Here is a 17,933-nt window from a genome sequence, read left to right as displayed (position 1 = left end):
TTACTTACTTAGGACAAATTAGATACCTAGATTTTTGTTACCAATGATGTTAGTGGGGGCCTTGGATTTTTGAGTTAGATACAATCAGGTCTGTTCTTCAACTGTGCAGGGCACAAGGCAAGATTATTAAGCGAGGTCCACCTCCCATTTGTCTAAATATTTACAGCTTAGAAGTCAAGCTAACAAACTGTTAAATGTGTTCTATCTCCTTTGTATATCTGTTTACAATATTTCAATGCTGATAATATTTTTTCTTGAGTCTTTTTAATTTTTGGTTTCACTTATTTGATGTAAAATTATTACAGATCTGAACTGTGTGGTTTTCCTGGTGATTCCAATTCCAAAAAGCAGCCAGAATTGGAGACTTGTAGGCTCCCATGAGGGCTTCCCAGGTGGCTCAGACAATAAAGAATCCACCCGCAGTGCAGGAATCACAGGAGATTCAGGTTTGATCCCCGGGGTGGGAAGATCCCTGAAGGAAGGCATAGGCAACCCATGCCAGTATTCTTGCCTGGAGAATCCCATGGACAGAGGAGTCTGGTGGGCTATAGTCCATTGGGTCACAAAGAGTCAGATACAATTGAAACGACACATGCGAGGCTCCCCTGAAAGGGAACAGTGTTAAATCACTGAGGTGGTATGGATCAGCCTCTGTCTCATAAACACCTCCAAAGACCTGTTTTGCATCTTACATGAAACACTAGTAAAGACAGACCACATCACAGATAACTGCAGTACTACAGTTAATTTGAACCCTTACATCCAGTCCTGTTAGCTAAAAACCACCTGATAATAAAAGTGAATAACAATGTGAGATTAAGCTTGTTGTAAAATGTAAAAGTCAACTCGCTTCCTGAATCCTTACTTAGGGTTTGTAAACCCAAAAGAAAGAACAGGGCACATGGGTGCATACCGCGGAACCAGGGAACCTTGCTAATTAAAGAAATGAAGAGGAAGATGTATTTTCAATGGCGGAATGGCCATAATGATATAGCACAAAATATCAAAATATTCATTGAGTAAAAGACCTATATTCACTTGGAGGGACCATATAGAGCCATATGGTGAAAGTCAGGATCTCTTAGGAAAAGTGCAGAGGTTCTTGTTTCATTGGTCTGGGGTCTCGCATGGTCTTTTAATGCTTCCCAGGTGCTTCTCATGTTTACCTGTGTCCAATTTACCACTTTCTGGGGACAATGTTCTAAAGCAGGGGTCCCCAACCTCTGGAATCTAATGCCCAATGATCTGAGATGGAGCAGATATAATAATAATAATAAAGTGCAGAATAAATGTAATGTGCTTTAATCACCCCAAAGCCTCTCCATCCTGGTCTGTGTTTAAATTATTTTCCATGATACCTGTCCTTGGTGCCAAAAAGGTTGGGGACCACTGTTCTAACGGTAATCTTTAGTCTAGAAGACAGTAAATAGGAATAGAATAAAAAATCACCTACAATATTTCAAAATGAAGTAAAAACTCTTGCAGGACCTTTGAATTTATAGAAAGACATCACTTCTTTTAAGATCACTTGTTACAAACAGCTTTGTACTTTTATACTACAGGTCTCCTCCTGAAATCCTTGAAAAGAAAACTAAGGAAAAACCCCTTCCCCTCTGGGCTACGCCAAGGAAAAGATGGATAAGAGAGGAACCAGGGGACTGGGAAAGGTCCCACAGGCTGAGAAGGGTTCAAGACACCCTAGAATCTAGAGAACTTGGCTTGGAATTATTATTTGTCATTCCATGGCCACGGCCAACCTAATATCCTCAAATGTATCCCCCAAACAAGATGAGATTTTCCTAGAATTTGGAAGGAACATCTGACCTCTATGGAAAAAAGCACGAAGAACTATTTCTTCCCTACGTCTTTGGCTACTAAAACTTGTGGTTTTGTGTTCAGAAGTTCAGTCATGTATGACTCTTTCCAACCCCATGGACTGTAACCCTCCAGGCTCCTCTGTCCATGGGATTTCCCAGGCAGGAATACTGGGGTGGGTTGCCATTTCCTCCTCTAGGGGATCTTCCCAACCCAGGGATCAAATCTGAATCTTTTACATCTCTTGCATGGGCAGGCAGATTCTTTACCACCAGCACCTCCTGGGATCGGCCCCATTAAACTGACTGCTGCTTTGAAATGACCATTTAATTGCTTTCCAAGCCCCTCTGCCCCAAATCCAAGAGGAAGCAAAGCAACACACAGTGACCAATTCAGCATCCACACCATTGTCTTCTGACCAGGGTCATCTGCTGTAGGTGTAAGCAACAGAAACAGAAGCTACTTGTAAGGCTTGTTTCCAAAAGTCTGGACATATGGTTAAAAATATCTCCTTGGAATGGCTCAGCAGTTCTACAACAGGTGGGGACATTAAAGATAAAGGACCAGAAGATGCAGGCAAGGAGGCCTTTGAGCCTGTAAGAATCCAGGCAAGAATCCAGAAGTGAGGCTGTTACTGTGGTCTAGGAAATGAAGGAATGGGATATATTTGGAATTTGGAAGGCTGTTTGAGAAGAAACAATTGCTGGGTTTGGCAGAGGATTAAGTATAAAGGCAATACTATGTGTTGGGCACAGAGCCACGGCGTGCTTTCTGTAATCACATATAATCCTCCCAATAACCGTGGAAGAATATGTATTTGCGTCTATTTCACAAGATAGAAGATAGGCGGTTTACAAATTCAACCTATCCATGGCCAAATAACTATTAACCGGGAGCGTCAACATTCAAACCTGGGAACAATGAACCACAAATTATTTTTGATGTTGCTCCCAGGATACCATGGCTCACTGTATGTGACAAGGAAGCACAGAGAAAGATTGAGAAAAAAGATGAACACTGTATCTTGTCTAATTAAGTTGGAGAAAGAGATATTCAATTTATGATATATGTTAAGTATCAGGAGGTTTGGGGTGGGAGAGGTTTAATTACATATATGCGTTTTAAATCTGTATATATAGTTCAGGGCTGTCCAACAGAAATAAAGAGCGAGGCACATGTGTAATTTTGTACTTTCTGGTAGCCACATTAAGAGTAAAAAGGAACAGGTGAAATCAATTTTGATATATTTTATTTAACTCAATTATTACTTATGACTCAATATATTATCCTACTGGGGCTTCTCTGGTGGCTCAGTGGTAATCCACCTACAGTGCAAGAGCCACAGGATACACAGGTTCGATCCCTGGGTCGGAAAGATCTCCTGGAGGAGGGCATGGCAACCACTCCAGTATTCTTGCCTGGAGAACCCCGTGGACTGAGGAGCCTGGTGGGCTGCAGTCCATAAGGTCACAAAGAGTCAGACACAACTGAAGCGACTTGGCACACACTCATACTCCTTCATAAAATATCAGATAGTGAAGTGAGATTAACGGAAAACAAAAGAGCAGGCTTCGTGCAGTTATGACAGTGATTTCATGAGAGCTCTCTCCTTAGGCTGTAAGTTACCTGATATCTGTGACATTATAGGAGGTGCTCAAAAAATGCAATGAGTGCTCTTCTGAAGCCCAAGTGCTCTGCTTCCATGTCATTTGAGCAGAAACAGGTACGCAAAACTCTTTATCCTGACATCAGCCCATGTGAGCTCATGCCTCTTTCTCTACTCAACAACTGCCTGAGATAAACTCCTTAATAGGTTCTGCCACAGCCCCCAGATCCAGATGGGCTGAGGTGGGGGGTGGGGGGCAGTGAGGTCCAGGGGTGCAAAGTAAATTGGTTCCTTGGAACTCCTTTAGAAATGGGTGGACAGGGACTTAGGAGGGGAGCTCTCCTCAGAGTGGTGTACACAGCCTGTCTGTAGAACAGCCTCCCCGCTTCACATCCTTTTTATATTTGCTTATCTCTTACCCTTCATTTTTTTCAAGCAAGACTATCTTTCTGGACTTTTGCCAGCTGTTCTAAATATACTGCCCTACTGATAAGAGTCTTGATTTTTTTCCAGTTCACAAGTTGGTGGGCCAAGTGATCCCTTATAAAATTCTAAGACTTGATAAGAAAGTGTGTTTTAGCAGAAGAGGACAGAAGAAAGGTCAGGGGGAGAAATCACCATCCTTTGTTTACTAGGCTGAGAAATGTGAAGATCTCAGAGGAGTGAAATATCGCAGACCTCCGTCCTTGGTGACACTCTCACGCGTACTCAGCTAAGCTCTGGATCAAACTCTGACTCACAGACTTACATTCATGTCCCAGGGCAGTGTGTGGGGCGGGGGCTGGGGGGTACGCGATGTCTTCACGTTCTACTCCTCGCCGCGGTGAGGCCACGCTGCAAAGCTGGTCAAAGGAAGAACAGTTAGCTCATCAAACACATGCACTTTCGGATTACCTTGACTCGGGGTATTTGGTGAGGGTGGCCAAGCTGCTGGTGTACATGTGGCCGCCCACGTCAATGTGGACGGGCGCGTTGGATTTTGTGAGCTGTGCTGGAGTGGGAATGCCTTGATTGTTCAGTGGAGATGCAGGAGATCTAGTGATCAGAGGTCTTGACATATTGGGCCGACTGTCCTACAGAGAGAGAAGCAAGTTTAGACATGTTTGCTTTACTCAGTGGAGAGAAAGGAAATGCATACCTCCTACAGAATAAGCCAGTGACTAGCACTGATATTTGTTCACTAATAAAATCTGGAAAATCAACAAGCTCTCGCTTTCACTGTCACGCATATGAAAAAACTCTGAGATATGTGACAAAGGAAAACTTCCAGTGCTTGGAATCAAGGAGCTGAACTAATGTTCATTTCGCATAGAACCACGCACTGTGATGGCTTATTTTACTAATGAATTATTGCATTTAATGGCTTGTGGAGAACTACTATTCATTACAAATAAAAAGATAATCAATACTTGAAATGGTCTCCATCCAGATAAAATACGTATGCTTTATCCTTCTCTTGGAAAACTACCTTACTGCTATGGGCCGGGGATAAATACAGACCTTCAGCACTTGGGTTCTGCAGAATGGTCTCTTCAATTTCTATTTTCCAAATCAGGAAAAAGGGGGCATGACTGATCTAACCATCAGTTCACACACTCAAAGCAACCTTGTAAACAGGTACCAGACATTCATCAGTCAACAGATGAAACAAACAAAAAGATAACCCCACATCTACCCACTGGGTTCCTGCTTCTTTCACTAGAAGACTATGGAACTGGGCACACTTTGAAAAGCGTGTCCCCTCCAGTGGTTAGGTATGTGCTTGGGAGCCATGAGCCAGCCGCTCTTGTGTGTGCTGAGCTTGTAGAAGGGATCATTTTCCAAGGTGGGGCTGAGGCACGTGTCCGGGTACAATGTGCTGCCCCACAGGCAGAGGTATCCTGGAAGTAAACGAAGCAGGAGGAGGACATCGCATGATGGCACGAGGACGTGCTGAAGAAACTGCACTCTTGAGAAAATAAAACCTGCCATCCTTTCCATGGACACAATATAAATATTTCAAACACCATCCACACATGGTCAATCGCTTTCAAATTAGAGCCCAAGCCACAGACAAGTCAAGTCAGGTCTCTGGCACTCAAAGAAGGGGGTCAAACATTTAGAATCTACAATTAGGAAAAAGCTCAAACAGCACTCATGTCTGAATTCTGCCAGGCGATCGCCATGAGGGTGCTTGTAGCTTTACAATTTAGCCAGAGATTGTTTGCAAACAATGTGCAGCAGAGTCAGTGATAAGGCATAATAAAGGGATTTTGAGAAATGCCTTTGATGGAGATTATAAATGGGAAGTCATCTAGTTTTTGTGCATAAAGCCCAGCATGATGAAATATAAATTTGCAAGACATCCTAGATTTTATGATCCAAAACAGCTTCAGGAGTTACCTGGGGCACAACTGTTGGACTAGTTAGCATTAACCACATGTCCAGGCAAGACTGGGAATGCACGTTTCTTCCGAAACTCCACATCTACTGTGAACGGGGTGGTGATTGAGCTTTCACTCAAAATGTTGACCATCTGTGTGGTGCTTTTCTCCGTGCTGTATTAAACAGAGCCCAGGAACAGTCATAGCAAGAGCTCATGCTTTATTTCTTAAACTGAGGGAAGTGGGTTTGTAGATGTTACTGTGTTATTCTTTGTATATTCCTGTATATTTTTAACAAAGCAAAATAGATATTAAAAAACACAAGTGATGATTGCAACACAGAGAAAAGTGAAAGAGGTACTGGATGGGGAAAAGAACTGAAAAACAAGGACACACATCAGTAGGAAATGTAAAGCAGTGAAGGCTGAAATATTCAACAGCATTTTAAAATCTGGGTGTCAGAAAATGGGTTTTTTCCTTTAAAAGTACAACCATATTATCCACTTTTAAGAGCTACATACTACCTGACTTCCTTTTAGAAAATGATTTCTTGGCTAAAGACACACACACACACACACACACACACACACACACCACCCCCATCTCCCACCCCCCACCCCCCGGTCTCTGTTACAATTCAGTCCATCACAGCACTGCAGCGTCTGTAATAGTTTTTCAATTGGACACATTCTATACCCTGCCTCAGGGTGCTGGGGTGAAAATGAACAGATTTGCAGGGTTAATACTGTAGTTAGACTGTGACCTCACTCAGCACAGCTCAAACACGCCAGGTCTACGGAGAAGGAGGATAAAAGAAAGCGTAACTGATCAGTTGAAGGAATCCAGATTTCTCAGAATATATACCGTGTACACTGAAAATCATATATGTATGGATATTGCTAAATTTAAAATTAAACCAGTGTTTCCTTGTGGGGGGAGGCTGGGAAGTGGGGGATTAACCCTTTAGGACAAGGACGAAGTTTCCTAATGGGTGGGCTCAGGCAGACTAGTAATCAATTTGTCGACTTTTTTAATTGATTTGTCTCTGCCAGATCTTCTCTTTCTGTGGCGGCTTCAGGATCTAGTTCCCTTAGTCGCTCAGTTGTGTCCGACTCTTTGCAACCCCGTGACTTTGTGACTGCAGCACGCCAGGATTCCCTGTCCTTCACCCCCTCCCAGACATGCTCAAACTCACGTCCATTGAGTGGGTGATGCCATTCAACCATCTCGTCCTCCGTCGTCCCCTTCTCCTAGTTTCCCGACCAAGGATCAAACCTGTGCCCCTGCATCAGGAGCACAGACTCTTAGCCACTGGACCATCGCAGAAGTCCCCCGACTTTGATGTTTTAACTGAAATACAGTGGATGTAACAACGCTGTGGTAGTTTCAGGTGCAGAGCAAAATGATTCAGCCGTACATGTCTATAGCGCTTCCCTGGGGGCTCCGACGGTAAGGAATCTCTGCAATACTGGAGACCTAGGGTCTATCCCTGGGTCTGGAAGATCCCCTAGAGAAGGGAATGGACACCCACTCCAGTGTTCCTGCCTGAAGAATCCCCATGGACAGAGGAGCCTGGCGGGTTATAGTCCACAGAGTCACCAAAAGTCGGACACCAGCTGAGCAACTAACACTTTCATTTCACATACACACGCACACACACACATATATGTATATGTATATATATCTGGTCTTCTCAGGTGCCACAGTGATAAAGAATCTGCCTGCCAATGCACAAGCTGTAGGAGACACCAGTTAGATTCTTGGGTCTGGAAGATCCCTTGGAGAAGGAAATGGCAACCCATTCCAATATTCTTCCCTGGAAAATTTCATGTATAGAGGCGCCTGGCAGGCTACAGTTCACGGGGTCACAAAGAGTCGGACACGACTGAGCACACAAACGTGCACACACACACACACACATCTATCTTTTCAGATTCTTTTCCCTTATAGGCTATTATAAAATACTGAATCTAATTTCCTGTGCTATACAGTAGGTTCCTGTTGGTTCCAGTAAGACTTGAAGTGTTACAATTAGTCTTTGGTGAGCCCTTCTAACTCTTCTCTGAGGCTCTGTCTTCTCATCCTGGGAGCTTTCTGTATTCTGTATTTGTCCCCTTAGTTAGATCATTTCTAAGGTATTAACTGCTATGGCGATGGCACCCCACTCCAGTACTCTTGCCTGGAAAATCCCTTGGATGGAGGAGCCTGGTGGGCTGCAGTCCATGGGGTAGCTAAGAGTCGGACACGACTGGGCGACTTCACTTTCACTTTTCACTTTCATGCATTGGAGAAGGAAATGGCAACCCACTCCAGTGTTCTTGCCTGGAGAATCCCAGGGATGGGGGAGCCTGGTGGGCTGCCGTCCATGGGGTCGCACAGAGTCAGACATGACTGAAGCGACTTAGCAGCAGCAGCAGCAGCAGCAGCAGCTAATGGAATAAAGGGTTTTCACTCAGTATTTTCCACATTGGTGCAGGCTAAAAGGACTTTTTAAACCCACAGGCTGGGGGGTAGGAGGGCGTGTTTGGGGCCGGGTGGTCTTAGCGCTTATAGGAGACACTCAGATCTGTTGCACTGATTCCAGGTGCTTCAGTTGGCTCAGCCGTGGCCATCTCCTCCCCTCGCCAGTCACCAGAACTGGCACTATCTCTTCTTTAACTGGACACTGAGGTCTCAGACAGGATGTCTGCACCTGCCTGCAGCAGCCACTTCCCTACCAGCCTAAGGATGAAGCCAGCACCCAGGCTGGCTGCGCTGGATCCTCCCTGACACTGTTGAGACACAGAATCCACCAACTCTGAGCCTCCAGTCTCTATGTTTCCTGATACTCGGGCAGGTAAATTCATCTTTAAAGCTAGACTGAGCTGGGACTTCTATTTCCTACCCTGCTTCCTACCTTTCCTGGATACAGCCACCTCCCCATGAGGTTGTTTGGGTTGGTGAGACTTAAAAGCTGCCTGCAGACAGACGCAGCAGAACTTTCTATCCTATTATCACCACGCTTCAGCTCCACTTTCCCATCTTGAGTCACTTTCCCAGCATCATCTCATTAGTTTGTGTGTGTCTTTCAACATCATTTCTGATGAGATGAAAACCATGAACTTTAACCAGAAGAGAGCGCAAGTGTTTTGAATGTGCCAACATCGCTGCTGGAGAAACAGCTCAGGGCATTGAGGTGTACTTGGAAAAGTGGCCAGACAGAATGGTGGTGTTTCTGATCATCCCCCCTCTGGAACAGACTCCTCACCCAGGCGGTGGGCTGGTGGACGGAACCCCATCCTAATGTTAAGTTACTTGGTTATGGTCCCCTCCTCATGTAGCCCACTGTTCCCTCCTTCCAGGCTTAGGCAGTGTCCCTAAGGATGCACATACCCCGGGGAACAGGACAGGCTGGACCCTGGCCTCAGCAAGCTGGTTCAGTGGAAGAGAGGAGACAAGAAACAATCAACTGCAACAGGCAGGGGGAAGCCAGGTTACTGTGGCACTTTTAACTACAAGGACATGTAATCCAGGCTTGGGGGCTAGGAGGAGAGGTGGGAAAGACTCCCTGGAGACAGTCTAAGCTGAAATCTGATGGGTGAGAAGTCAGCTTACTGTGGGATGCAGGAAGGAGACCACACAGTACATTCTAGAAATTAAAATTCATAGTGAAATTTCAGTACACTGTGAGAATTCTCCTACTTGTTTTCTTTCCAAGTATGGAGGGAAAGTACAGGAAATGGAAGCTTGAAGATGATGGTCTGAGGACCACAGAATTAAATGGCAATTTACAATGAAAATATAAACAAACCCACCAGAATATTATTATGATGGGAAAAGGGGGAAGAAGCGGAGGAAGGAAACTCACAGCCAGTTTTCTAAGCAGCTGTCCAACAGAACTTTCTGCAAGAATGGAGACAATGTTCCATATCTGCACCATTTAGTAGGGCGGCCATGAGCCACATGTGGCCACTCGAGGACCTGAAATGTGGCTAGTGCGACTGAGGACCCGAATTTGTAATCTTAATGCATTTTAACTAGTTTAAATGTAATGTAGGTAGGTCAAGTGTTGGAGGCAACACTGGAGGCAACCCACTCTAGTATTCTTGTCTGGAGAATTCCACAGACAGAGGAGTCTGGTGGGCTGCAGCCCATGGGGTCACAGAAGTCAGACACAAATGAACAACTAACTCTAAGGTTAAGTGTGACTAGTGGCTGTCATGTTGGACAGGACAACGCAGTAAAACGTGTTTGAATTTTTCTCGATATTTGGAGGCCCAAATCATGATGAACTTTAATCACTCAGGGAGAAGCAGGGGCATTTTAAAGTGAATACAAATGGTTTATGACCCTGTACCCTCCAACACATTCATTTCCCTCTCCCCTTCTAACTGTACTTCTGCCTTCTTTACTGATTTTATGAAAATGAAAGAAATGAGTAACCATGCAGTGAGGATGCTGCACACACTTCATCTCTGGGTCTCAGAGAAGCAGCTGAGACATAAAGGCACATCCCGAATGACTCCATTCCCAAGACGTTACAGGTAGCAAAAGGAATCTGTGATGACAGAGCTCAGAACACTGGCCACCTTTTTTTTGGCAGGGCGGGTGGCTCGCTAGGGGGGGATAAGAATGAATCTTCTGGAGAGCTAGAAAAGTCCTGAATCTTGATCTGGGAAGTTAAACAGCTATATACATACGTATGTGCACGTGTGTGTGTTCAGTCGTGTCCGACTCTTTGAGACCCCATGGACTGTGGCCCGCCAAGCTCCTCTGTCCATGAGGCTTCGCCAGGGAAGAATACTAGTGTGGGTTGCCATTTCCTTCTCCAGGGGATCTTCCCAACCCAGCGACTGAACCTGAATCTCCCGCACTGGCAGGTGGATTCTTTAACTGCTGGCGTGGAATCCTATATATATGTGCACCTAAGATTTATTCACTTGACTTTAAAGTTCTACTTAAAAAGAAAATAAACCAGAAAATAATCTGGGAAGAAACCCCTCCAATCCAAACACTTTTCTGTTCAGATACTCATTTAAATTGCTGTGAAATACTTCTTTTAAAAGCCAAAAAGACACTTATTATTTCCTTGCATCCGATTCCCCAAATCTGACTCTAATACCCGGACATGAAATGGTGCCTGAAATTCTATTTCTAATTCTCCATCCCCTCATTTCTATCCTGTATAGATTTTTCAGGCATGTTGATCGGTTTATCTTTAAAATTTCCATTTCTCAGCTGCTTTCAGTCTGCGGCTTCCTTGTACCTTAATCATCCATCTCACCTACCCAACAGAGCAGCAATGATTCTGGGCGTGGAGAGTCCTTCAAGGGATTTGACTGCAGGCATCTTTCAAAAGAAGCTAATGAAAAATGTGCCTCCTAAATCTAACCTTGCTGTGCGCTGTTCAAACAGGAGCCCCAGGGGCACCGCCTGGAACAAATGAGCTGAAGTTTAAACTGAAAGTTTTAATGACTTTATTTGTTAAGAACGTATGCCCCTGCCTCATGTCACGTTCCACTATCAGGCTGGACTATGTTATCTCTTTCACTGGGAAAAGAAACAGGTTTCTCAGGGATACTTCCAGAAAAGCATGTCAATAGTAAAGTATTTACCTTATTATTTGATACAGGCAATAGGGCAGTGATGGAATTTAACACAAACCCTAACTTTTCCCACAAAATGCAGCCTGGGTTTAAAATACATATACTTATATCACCTGTACTCTCACATGTACCCAAGTAGCATCTCAATTATATGGAATGCATGGAGAGTGGGGTGTTCTGATTAATTCTGTTTTCTGGTACTTGGCCACCCATTTCAGCCATGCAGCTTGTAACCAAAGTGTCTTAGGCGAGGATCTTGCTTCCTCGCGTAGAAATCTGGCGTTGCCTTGGGAGGGTTAGTTTAAAGCTGACACCATCTTGCTGGACTCACAGTAAAGGTTCTTATAGAGAAACATCACCTAAGTTGTGTGCTGAGACTCTCAACCGTAAAACCAGCATATTTTGTAAGGGCCCTCACTGTTTCTTCATTCAAATAATATCGACTGGGTTCTTGAGTGGGTAGCCAGTGCCTTCTCCTGAGGATCTTCCCCACCCAGGGATTGAACTCTGGTCTCTTACACTGCAGGCAGAGTCTTTACCATCTGAGCCACCAGGGAAGCCTGATTGAGCTCCTCGCTCGCTAAGTTGCTAAGTCACTTCAGTCGTGTCCGACTCTGTGTGACCCCACAGACGGCAGCCCATCAGGCTCCCCTGTCCCTGGGATTCTCCAGGCAAGAACACTGGAGTGGGTTGCCATTTCCTTCTCCATTGCATGAAAGTGAAAAGTGAAAGTGAAGTCGCTCAGTCGTGTCCAACTCTTAGCGACCCCACGGACTGCAGCCTACCAGGCTTCTCCGTCCATGGGATTTTCCAGGCAAGAGTACTGGAGTGGGGTGCCATTGCCTTCTCCAGAGCTCCTACTACATGTCAAACTTTAATAGCAGAGTGACACTGGAGAGAGAGAGAGAAATAAATCACTTCTTATAATTTCACATAGGTTAAACAAAAACCAAAAAAAACCAAGCCCGAGGAATCTTTCAAAATTGAAGACTGTTTTTGTCAGTCTCTGAAGTCAGTGGAGAAGTAGGCTAACAAGTCTTCAGAGCATCCAAATTTGATATCAGATCTTCCATTCATTTTATTCACAGGTACTCCCTTCAAACTCACAGAACCTGCTTACTCCTGACTCAGAGATCCATAACAAGTGTGGTCATTGGTTTTCTAGCCTATATAAGAATCATGCAAATTAATTCATCCCCAGATCAAGCCCCATATTAACTTAGATTGTAAAATATATAGTAAAATGAAGAAAAACTTCTGCACAAATATGATTTTTTAAAAAAAACTTCTTTCTAAGGTAAAACAATTTTGAAAACTTCACATAGCTGGAAAAAATAAACCAAAACAGAACACCTCAAGTGTGCAGGAGAAAGAACCCTGGTTTTTGGAATCTGAAGACCTGGTTTGAGTTCAGGCTCAGTCTTTAGGTCATCTTGGAGAAGTTACCAAACCTACGGGACTCCAGCTTTCTCATCTCTAAGACAGGATGAATCTTCCCACTCTACAGAGAGGTAAAGCCGGCAGAGGGTAAAATGTTGGTGATGGCTTACAATACAGGATGTTGCACAGAGGAAAGACAGAGGAATTTCTGCAGAAGGAATTCTTTCCTTCTACACATGAAATTTAATACATCCATACACTCCATGTACAGAGGAGATGTCTATGGATCCAGCAAGACATACAGAAAACGTTTAAAGCAGCTGAGGAGTAAAGACTCATGGTTGAGAAAGACCGCATTTTACACCGATAAAATATTACATAACGGGGTACAGATAAAGAAGAACAGAATAGGACAGGAACCTGCCTAACAGTGGTTAGGACTTTGCCTTCCAATGCAGGGGCTGTAGGTTCTATCCCTGGTCCGTGAGCTAGGATCCCACAGGCCTCACAGCAGTAACACCAAAACATACAACAGAAGCAAAATTGTAACAGAGTCAGTAAAGACTTTAAAAATAATGGTCTACCTCAAGAAAAAAAATTGTAATTAAAAAAAATAGGATGGAACATCACAAGATGAGAGCTGGACAAAGCCTACGAAAAGAAGTAGAGAATGAGATCATCACAGTAGGTTCATAAAATGAAATAACACGTGAGCTGTATTGATTTTGTTTTCAGATCAAATCTTAATTTCACAGATTAAAAAAAGGAAATAAAAAATAGGAGGCTTCAAAGTTGTTTCAAAATGACCAGCAACTGTGTTAAATTAATCTGTAATTACTTCCTAATCTGAAATAGCAAAATGTTACTCTTCTTGCCTCGGGTCAGGATGGCTTACTACTGTTTATTTTAATGCACAATATTTACCAGATATAGAGTGTACTCAATGTGCCTTCTTCCCTCCAATAGTGAAATATGTATCCAAGAAGTTCCCTTATTAGATTATCAAGCTGGGACCATGAAAAGAAAACTATTTGCCAAGATTTCTCTGCCTTTTTTTTTCCCCTCAAAAATCAAAGTGAATTTATAAAAAGGTAACATTTTGATAGAATTTTGCTGTGTTTATTATAGTTGGATTAATTTTTGAATTAGATTTCTTGGACAGTTTCAAATATACTTAAAAAATCACAGACTAGTATTTTTAAATAGACACTATAGCTCAACTGTGGATGTTACTGTTTTTTTTTAAAATTAAAACATAGCATAAAAGTGAAAGCAGTCTCTGTCACAGTTCTATAGGGGAAAGTCTTTTTTTTTCTTTGCAAAAATAGATGTAGGTACAACGAAAATATCTGAAATTAAATGCACCCACGTATCAGTAGGGTATAGGACTGGGTAATGATGTTACAGGCAAGTTTTGTTTTTGTTTTTTCTCTTGTACTTTATGATGTTGAACACTGAAATTAAAAAAAAAAATCTATTAAAAAAAAAAACAGGAAAAAAACACCCAGCACTATATTGCCCAATTGAATCAATTAGCACACAGTCTTGGCATGCCATTATATTTTACTTTCATCATCAGAATTTTGTGGACATTTTAAAATGAAGAACAGAATGAAGAAATACAGAAATGGAACAGAACTTAGGAGAGAAGCTTCCTTTCCTTTTATTTTCTTGCCAGGAAGGAAATGTGCAGAACAAAAAATTAAATGGGCCTCAGGTCATGGTAAGCTCATATTTAGCTGACATGGAAGTCTGTTTAGTTTGATCCTGAAAGAAAGGGGCAGAAGCCTATGGTTTCTACACTCTTGGGAACTATCTGGTCATCTGTCCCTGCCCTGGGGTCCCCTCAATTCCCAGATCTAAAACCCAGCAACAGCAAGCTGATAAAAGCCACACGTGAATACCGCCTGCTTTTCCAGAAGTCAGTTTGGCACCTGCTTTCTTGCAAGAAGATGCAGGTGGTAGCAAAAAGGTTGGCAGTGAAGCACTCTCTCATGCTCAGGGAGGGTCTTCGAGTCTGAAACCAGAACCCCCTGCACAATGTTAAGTATTATCACTGTTTCACAGAGAAGGAAGTTGACACCGAGGTCAAGTGTCTTAGTCTATAATTATCTAGTAATGAATTTACTGTGATATTTTACACGCTTGCCATTGTGTACCAGTGTAACGTTACCACTCTTCACTGCTAGGTGATCCATACCCTGGCTTTCTCAAGAGAAAGGACAGATTTGCCTTGCTCCATCCACCTTCTTCCTCTCAGTCTGTTTTGGGATGAAGACAATGGGCTTGAGAGTTTGAAGGATGGATGGTCAGTGGTCATGCAGAAGACAAGAGACAGCTGGTCCAGGAAGCAGACACCTCTCCCCAGCCCCCATCTCTGTTTCCCAAAATGAAACAAATGAACTGGCATTTCATTTACTCCTCCTTAGTCCTTGTTGCTAACTACAGGGCACATCTGCCTCTAAATAAACAATAAACTTGACTCACTGTTTTCTTGGATGTGGTCATAAAAATTCATTGTCCAACAGTGTCAAAAGCTAAATAGGTTCCTCTCAAGGACTTAACTGAGTCCCTTGGAAGCTCCTCTTAAGATTCTTAGATGCCTTTCTGCTTACCTTTTTGCACTTTAAAAAATGAAAAATTAATATACGCAAGTTTTTAAGTATATTGACTTACTCTCATTTACATAATAGGGGTGTTCAAAAGTTCATTTGATCACTTGTTAATTCAGTGAGAAATCATGGCTCACTATTTGGTTCGGGGCTAGGGCACTGCAGGCTTCCCTGATAGCTCAGTTGGTAAAGAATCCGCCTGCTTTGCAGGAGACCCCGGTTCAATTCCTGGATCAGGAAGATCCCCTGGAGAAGAGATAGGCTACCCACTCCAGTATTCTGGCCTGAAGAATTCCATGGACTGCATAGTTCATGGGGTCACAAAGAGTCAGACTGAGCAGCTTTCCCTTTCATTTTTACTGGGGGCACTGTGGATGTGAACAATTCAAGGAGTGAGAGTCTGCCTTGGGAAGAAGCCACATGCATGCACAGGGAATTCCTGATGACAAAAGAGCCCCATGGAAATAAAGAAAATGAATCAAATTATGCTTGAAATGTCCTGAGAACTAGTTATGGACAATCTTAAGCAAACAATAATTTGGTAGAGTCAGAAAATAATCACTCTCAGTTTTGTGACTCTAGAGTACATTATTTTAAAATAAGATATGTCTGTATTTAGTAATTTCACATTACCAGGATCATACTCCTGATTTTCCCATTTACCTTTGCAAAGAATACCAGCAGCAGTGTTTCTAACAGTGCTGACATCGATTTAAGTTTCTAAATTCAGAGACTTTTTCCTGAGGATGTGACAGAATAGAGGCCCAAGTTTTAGTCTGAGCCATGTCATGTCACTGATGAGTTATGTGGCCGTGGCAAAGCATGTCATTTCTCACTTCATTTTTCCCATTTATAATAGATGCAGCTGACCCAGCTGATGTATAATGCTTTTCTCAGTCCTCATTTTTAAAAATAATTATGTGATTGTTAAAAACATAAACTGTAAGAGATTCAAATGCTTTAAGAAAGTTAGCATTTTAGGAGGTCAGAATTCAAAATTATTTCGAAAGAAAGAAGAACTGGTCATGAAATGAAAGGCATTTCAAAACTATGAGTGCAAAAGCAGAAAAAAAGAAGTCAACACAGAGAGATTTCTTAATAATCACAGCATTTTCTCTAGCTGATTAGGGAAGATTAAATTTTAATCACTGGTGCTTTACTGAAAGGATGAAACAGCCAACAAAATATGGTGCTTAATGACTAGAATGCCTACTTCAGAGAGATTTTTTTTTCCATAGTGCTCTTTCACTTGCACTATTCTACGATACTGGAGTGGTCTGAAAGTAGCTTACTTGAGATTCCCTTGCAGAATAGAAAACATTTATTCTGGTGACAGAAAACAAATGCTTTTTAATAAAGTAAGAATCCCGTGTAAGCCACATCAGTGTCATCTCTTCAGAAAGAAATATTGAGTAATATAGAAGAAAAAAATCAGGGCAAGTGAGAGTTACCATCCCGATGTTTCCGCACCAGAACCAATGGGTATTGTGTCGTATTGACAGGCATGCCAGAGGGTGAATGGCTTGCCAAAAATGCTTCTCCTAGGGGACATCTCAGGCTTCGCTGATAGCTCAGTTGCTAAAGAATCTGCCTGCAATGCAGGAGACCCCGATTTGGTTCCTGGGTCGGGAAGATGCACTGGAGAAGGGATAGGCTACCCACTTCAGTATTCTTGGGCTTTCCTTGTGGCTCAGCTGGTAAAGAATCTGCAGCAGTGCGAGAGACCTGGGTTGGGAAGATCCCCTGGAGAAGGGAAAGGCTACCCACTCCAGTATTCTGGCCTGGAGAATGCCATGGACTAGTCCATGGGGTCGCAAAAAGTTGGACACGACTGAGCGACTTTCACTTGCTCACTCAGGGGACATCTCCTGCCAGGTAAATCTTTGTTCTCAGAAGATGGAGGCTGATTCTGGCTGTTTGGGTCACCCTGGTTTTTAGTTATTACAAGGGTCCCATCTGAGCCGCTGGTGATATGAAGCAAGAGTGGAGGTGAGTCCATGCTCCGCGTCGGCTTCCGATGATGTGGTGGAACTCAGGTCTGGCAGCAGTCAGCTGTGGTCAGTGGCCACTGGAGAGGTGACAGCGCTTGTAGCTGAACTATTGGTCCCAGTGTGAGACACGTTTCTTTGGAAATTTTAGAGGGGACGTTGACTGATGAAACGTCCTGCTTGGGAGCAGATGGATGAAGAGATAACACTGAAAGCACAGCTTAGAAAGAAAGTGAATAAGCAGGAAAGGCAGCATTGAGCCCGTCTCCCTCCTCCGATTTTACTGCAATGAGCCGTTCCTTACAGTTTTCATGCTGTAAAGGAGGAGACATCTGTGTTCTTGGAGAAGTATCTTAAAATAAACACTAACAAGAGTTAAAAAAAAAAAAAAAAAAAAAACCCGAACTTTTTAAAGATCAACCTGACTGGCCAGAAAACTATGGTACAAAAAAGGAAACAAATTAGAAAAAAAAAAAATCATACCTGGAATTTACATAGTGCCTTATGTATATGAAGCAGTTAATCTATGAAATCCAAGTCGTTGTGAGTAATAACAACCCATAAGCCTTCTAAAAGGTCCAGAG

At 43.0% G+C, this 17,933-nt stretch overlaps 1 protein-coding gene across 6 annotated transcripts in view; it reads right to left on the bottom strand.

Annotated features, from left to right (window-relative positions):
• The window catches only part of KCTD1 (potassium channel tetramerization domain containing 1), a 206,251-nt gene that overhangs the window by 46,170 nt on the left and 142,148 nt on the right, over positions 1-17,933 (bottom strand). For 5 of the 6 annotated variants that reach the window (XM_027960825.3, XM_027960826.2, XM_015103615.3 and 2 more), the window contains exon 2: positions 4,316-4,494. In XM_027960825.3, the coding sequence (XP_027816626.1) occupies positions 4,316-4,494 (179 nt within the window). Of the gene's footprint in view, positions 1-4,315; positions 4,495-5,803; positions 8,764-17,933 lie in introns of those variants that run through there. The other variant, XM_060405385.1, reaches the window with a different exon arrangement.

The sequence above is a fragment of the Ovis aries genome, chromosome 23 (genome assembly GCF_016772045.2).
Source record: "Ovis aries strain OAR_USU_Benz2616 breed Rambouillet chromosome 23, ARS-UI_Ramb_v3.0, whole genome shotgun sequence".
NCBI classification, from domain to species: domain Eukaryota; kingdom Metazoa; phylum Chordata; class Mammalia; order Artiodactyla; family Bovidae; genus Ovis; species Ovis aries.
Note: the sequence above shows the minus strand (reverse complement) of the source record. Positions and strands in the feature narration are given on the sequence as shown.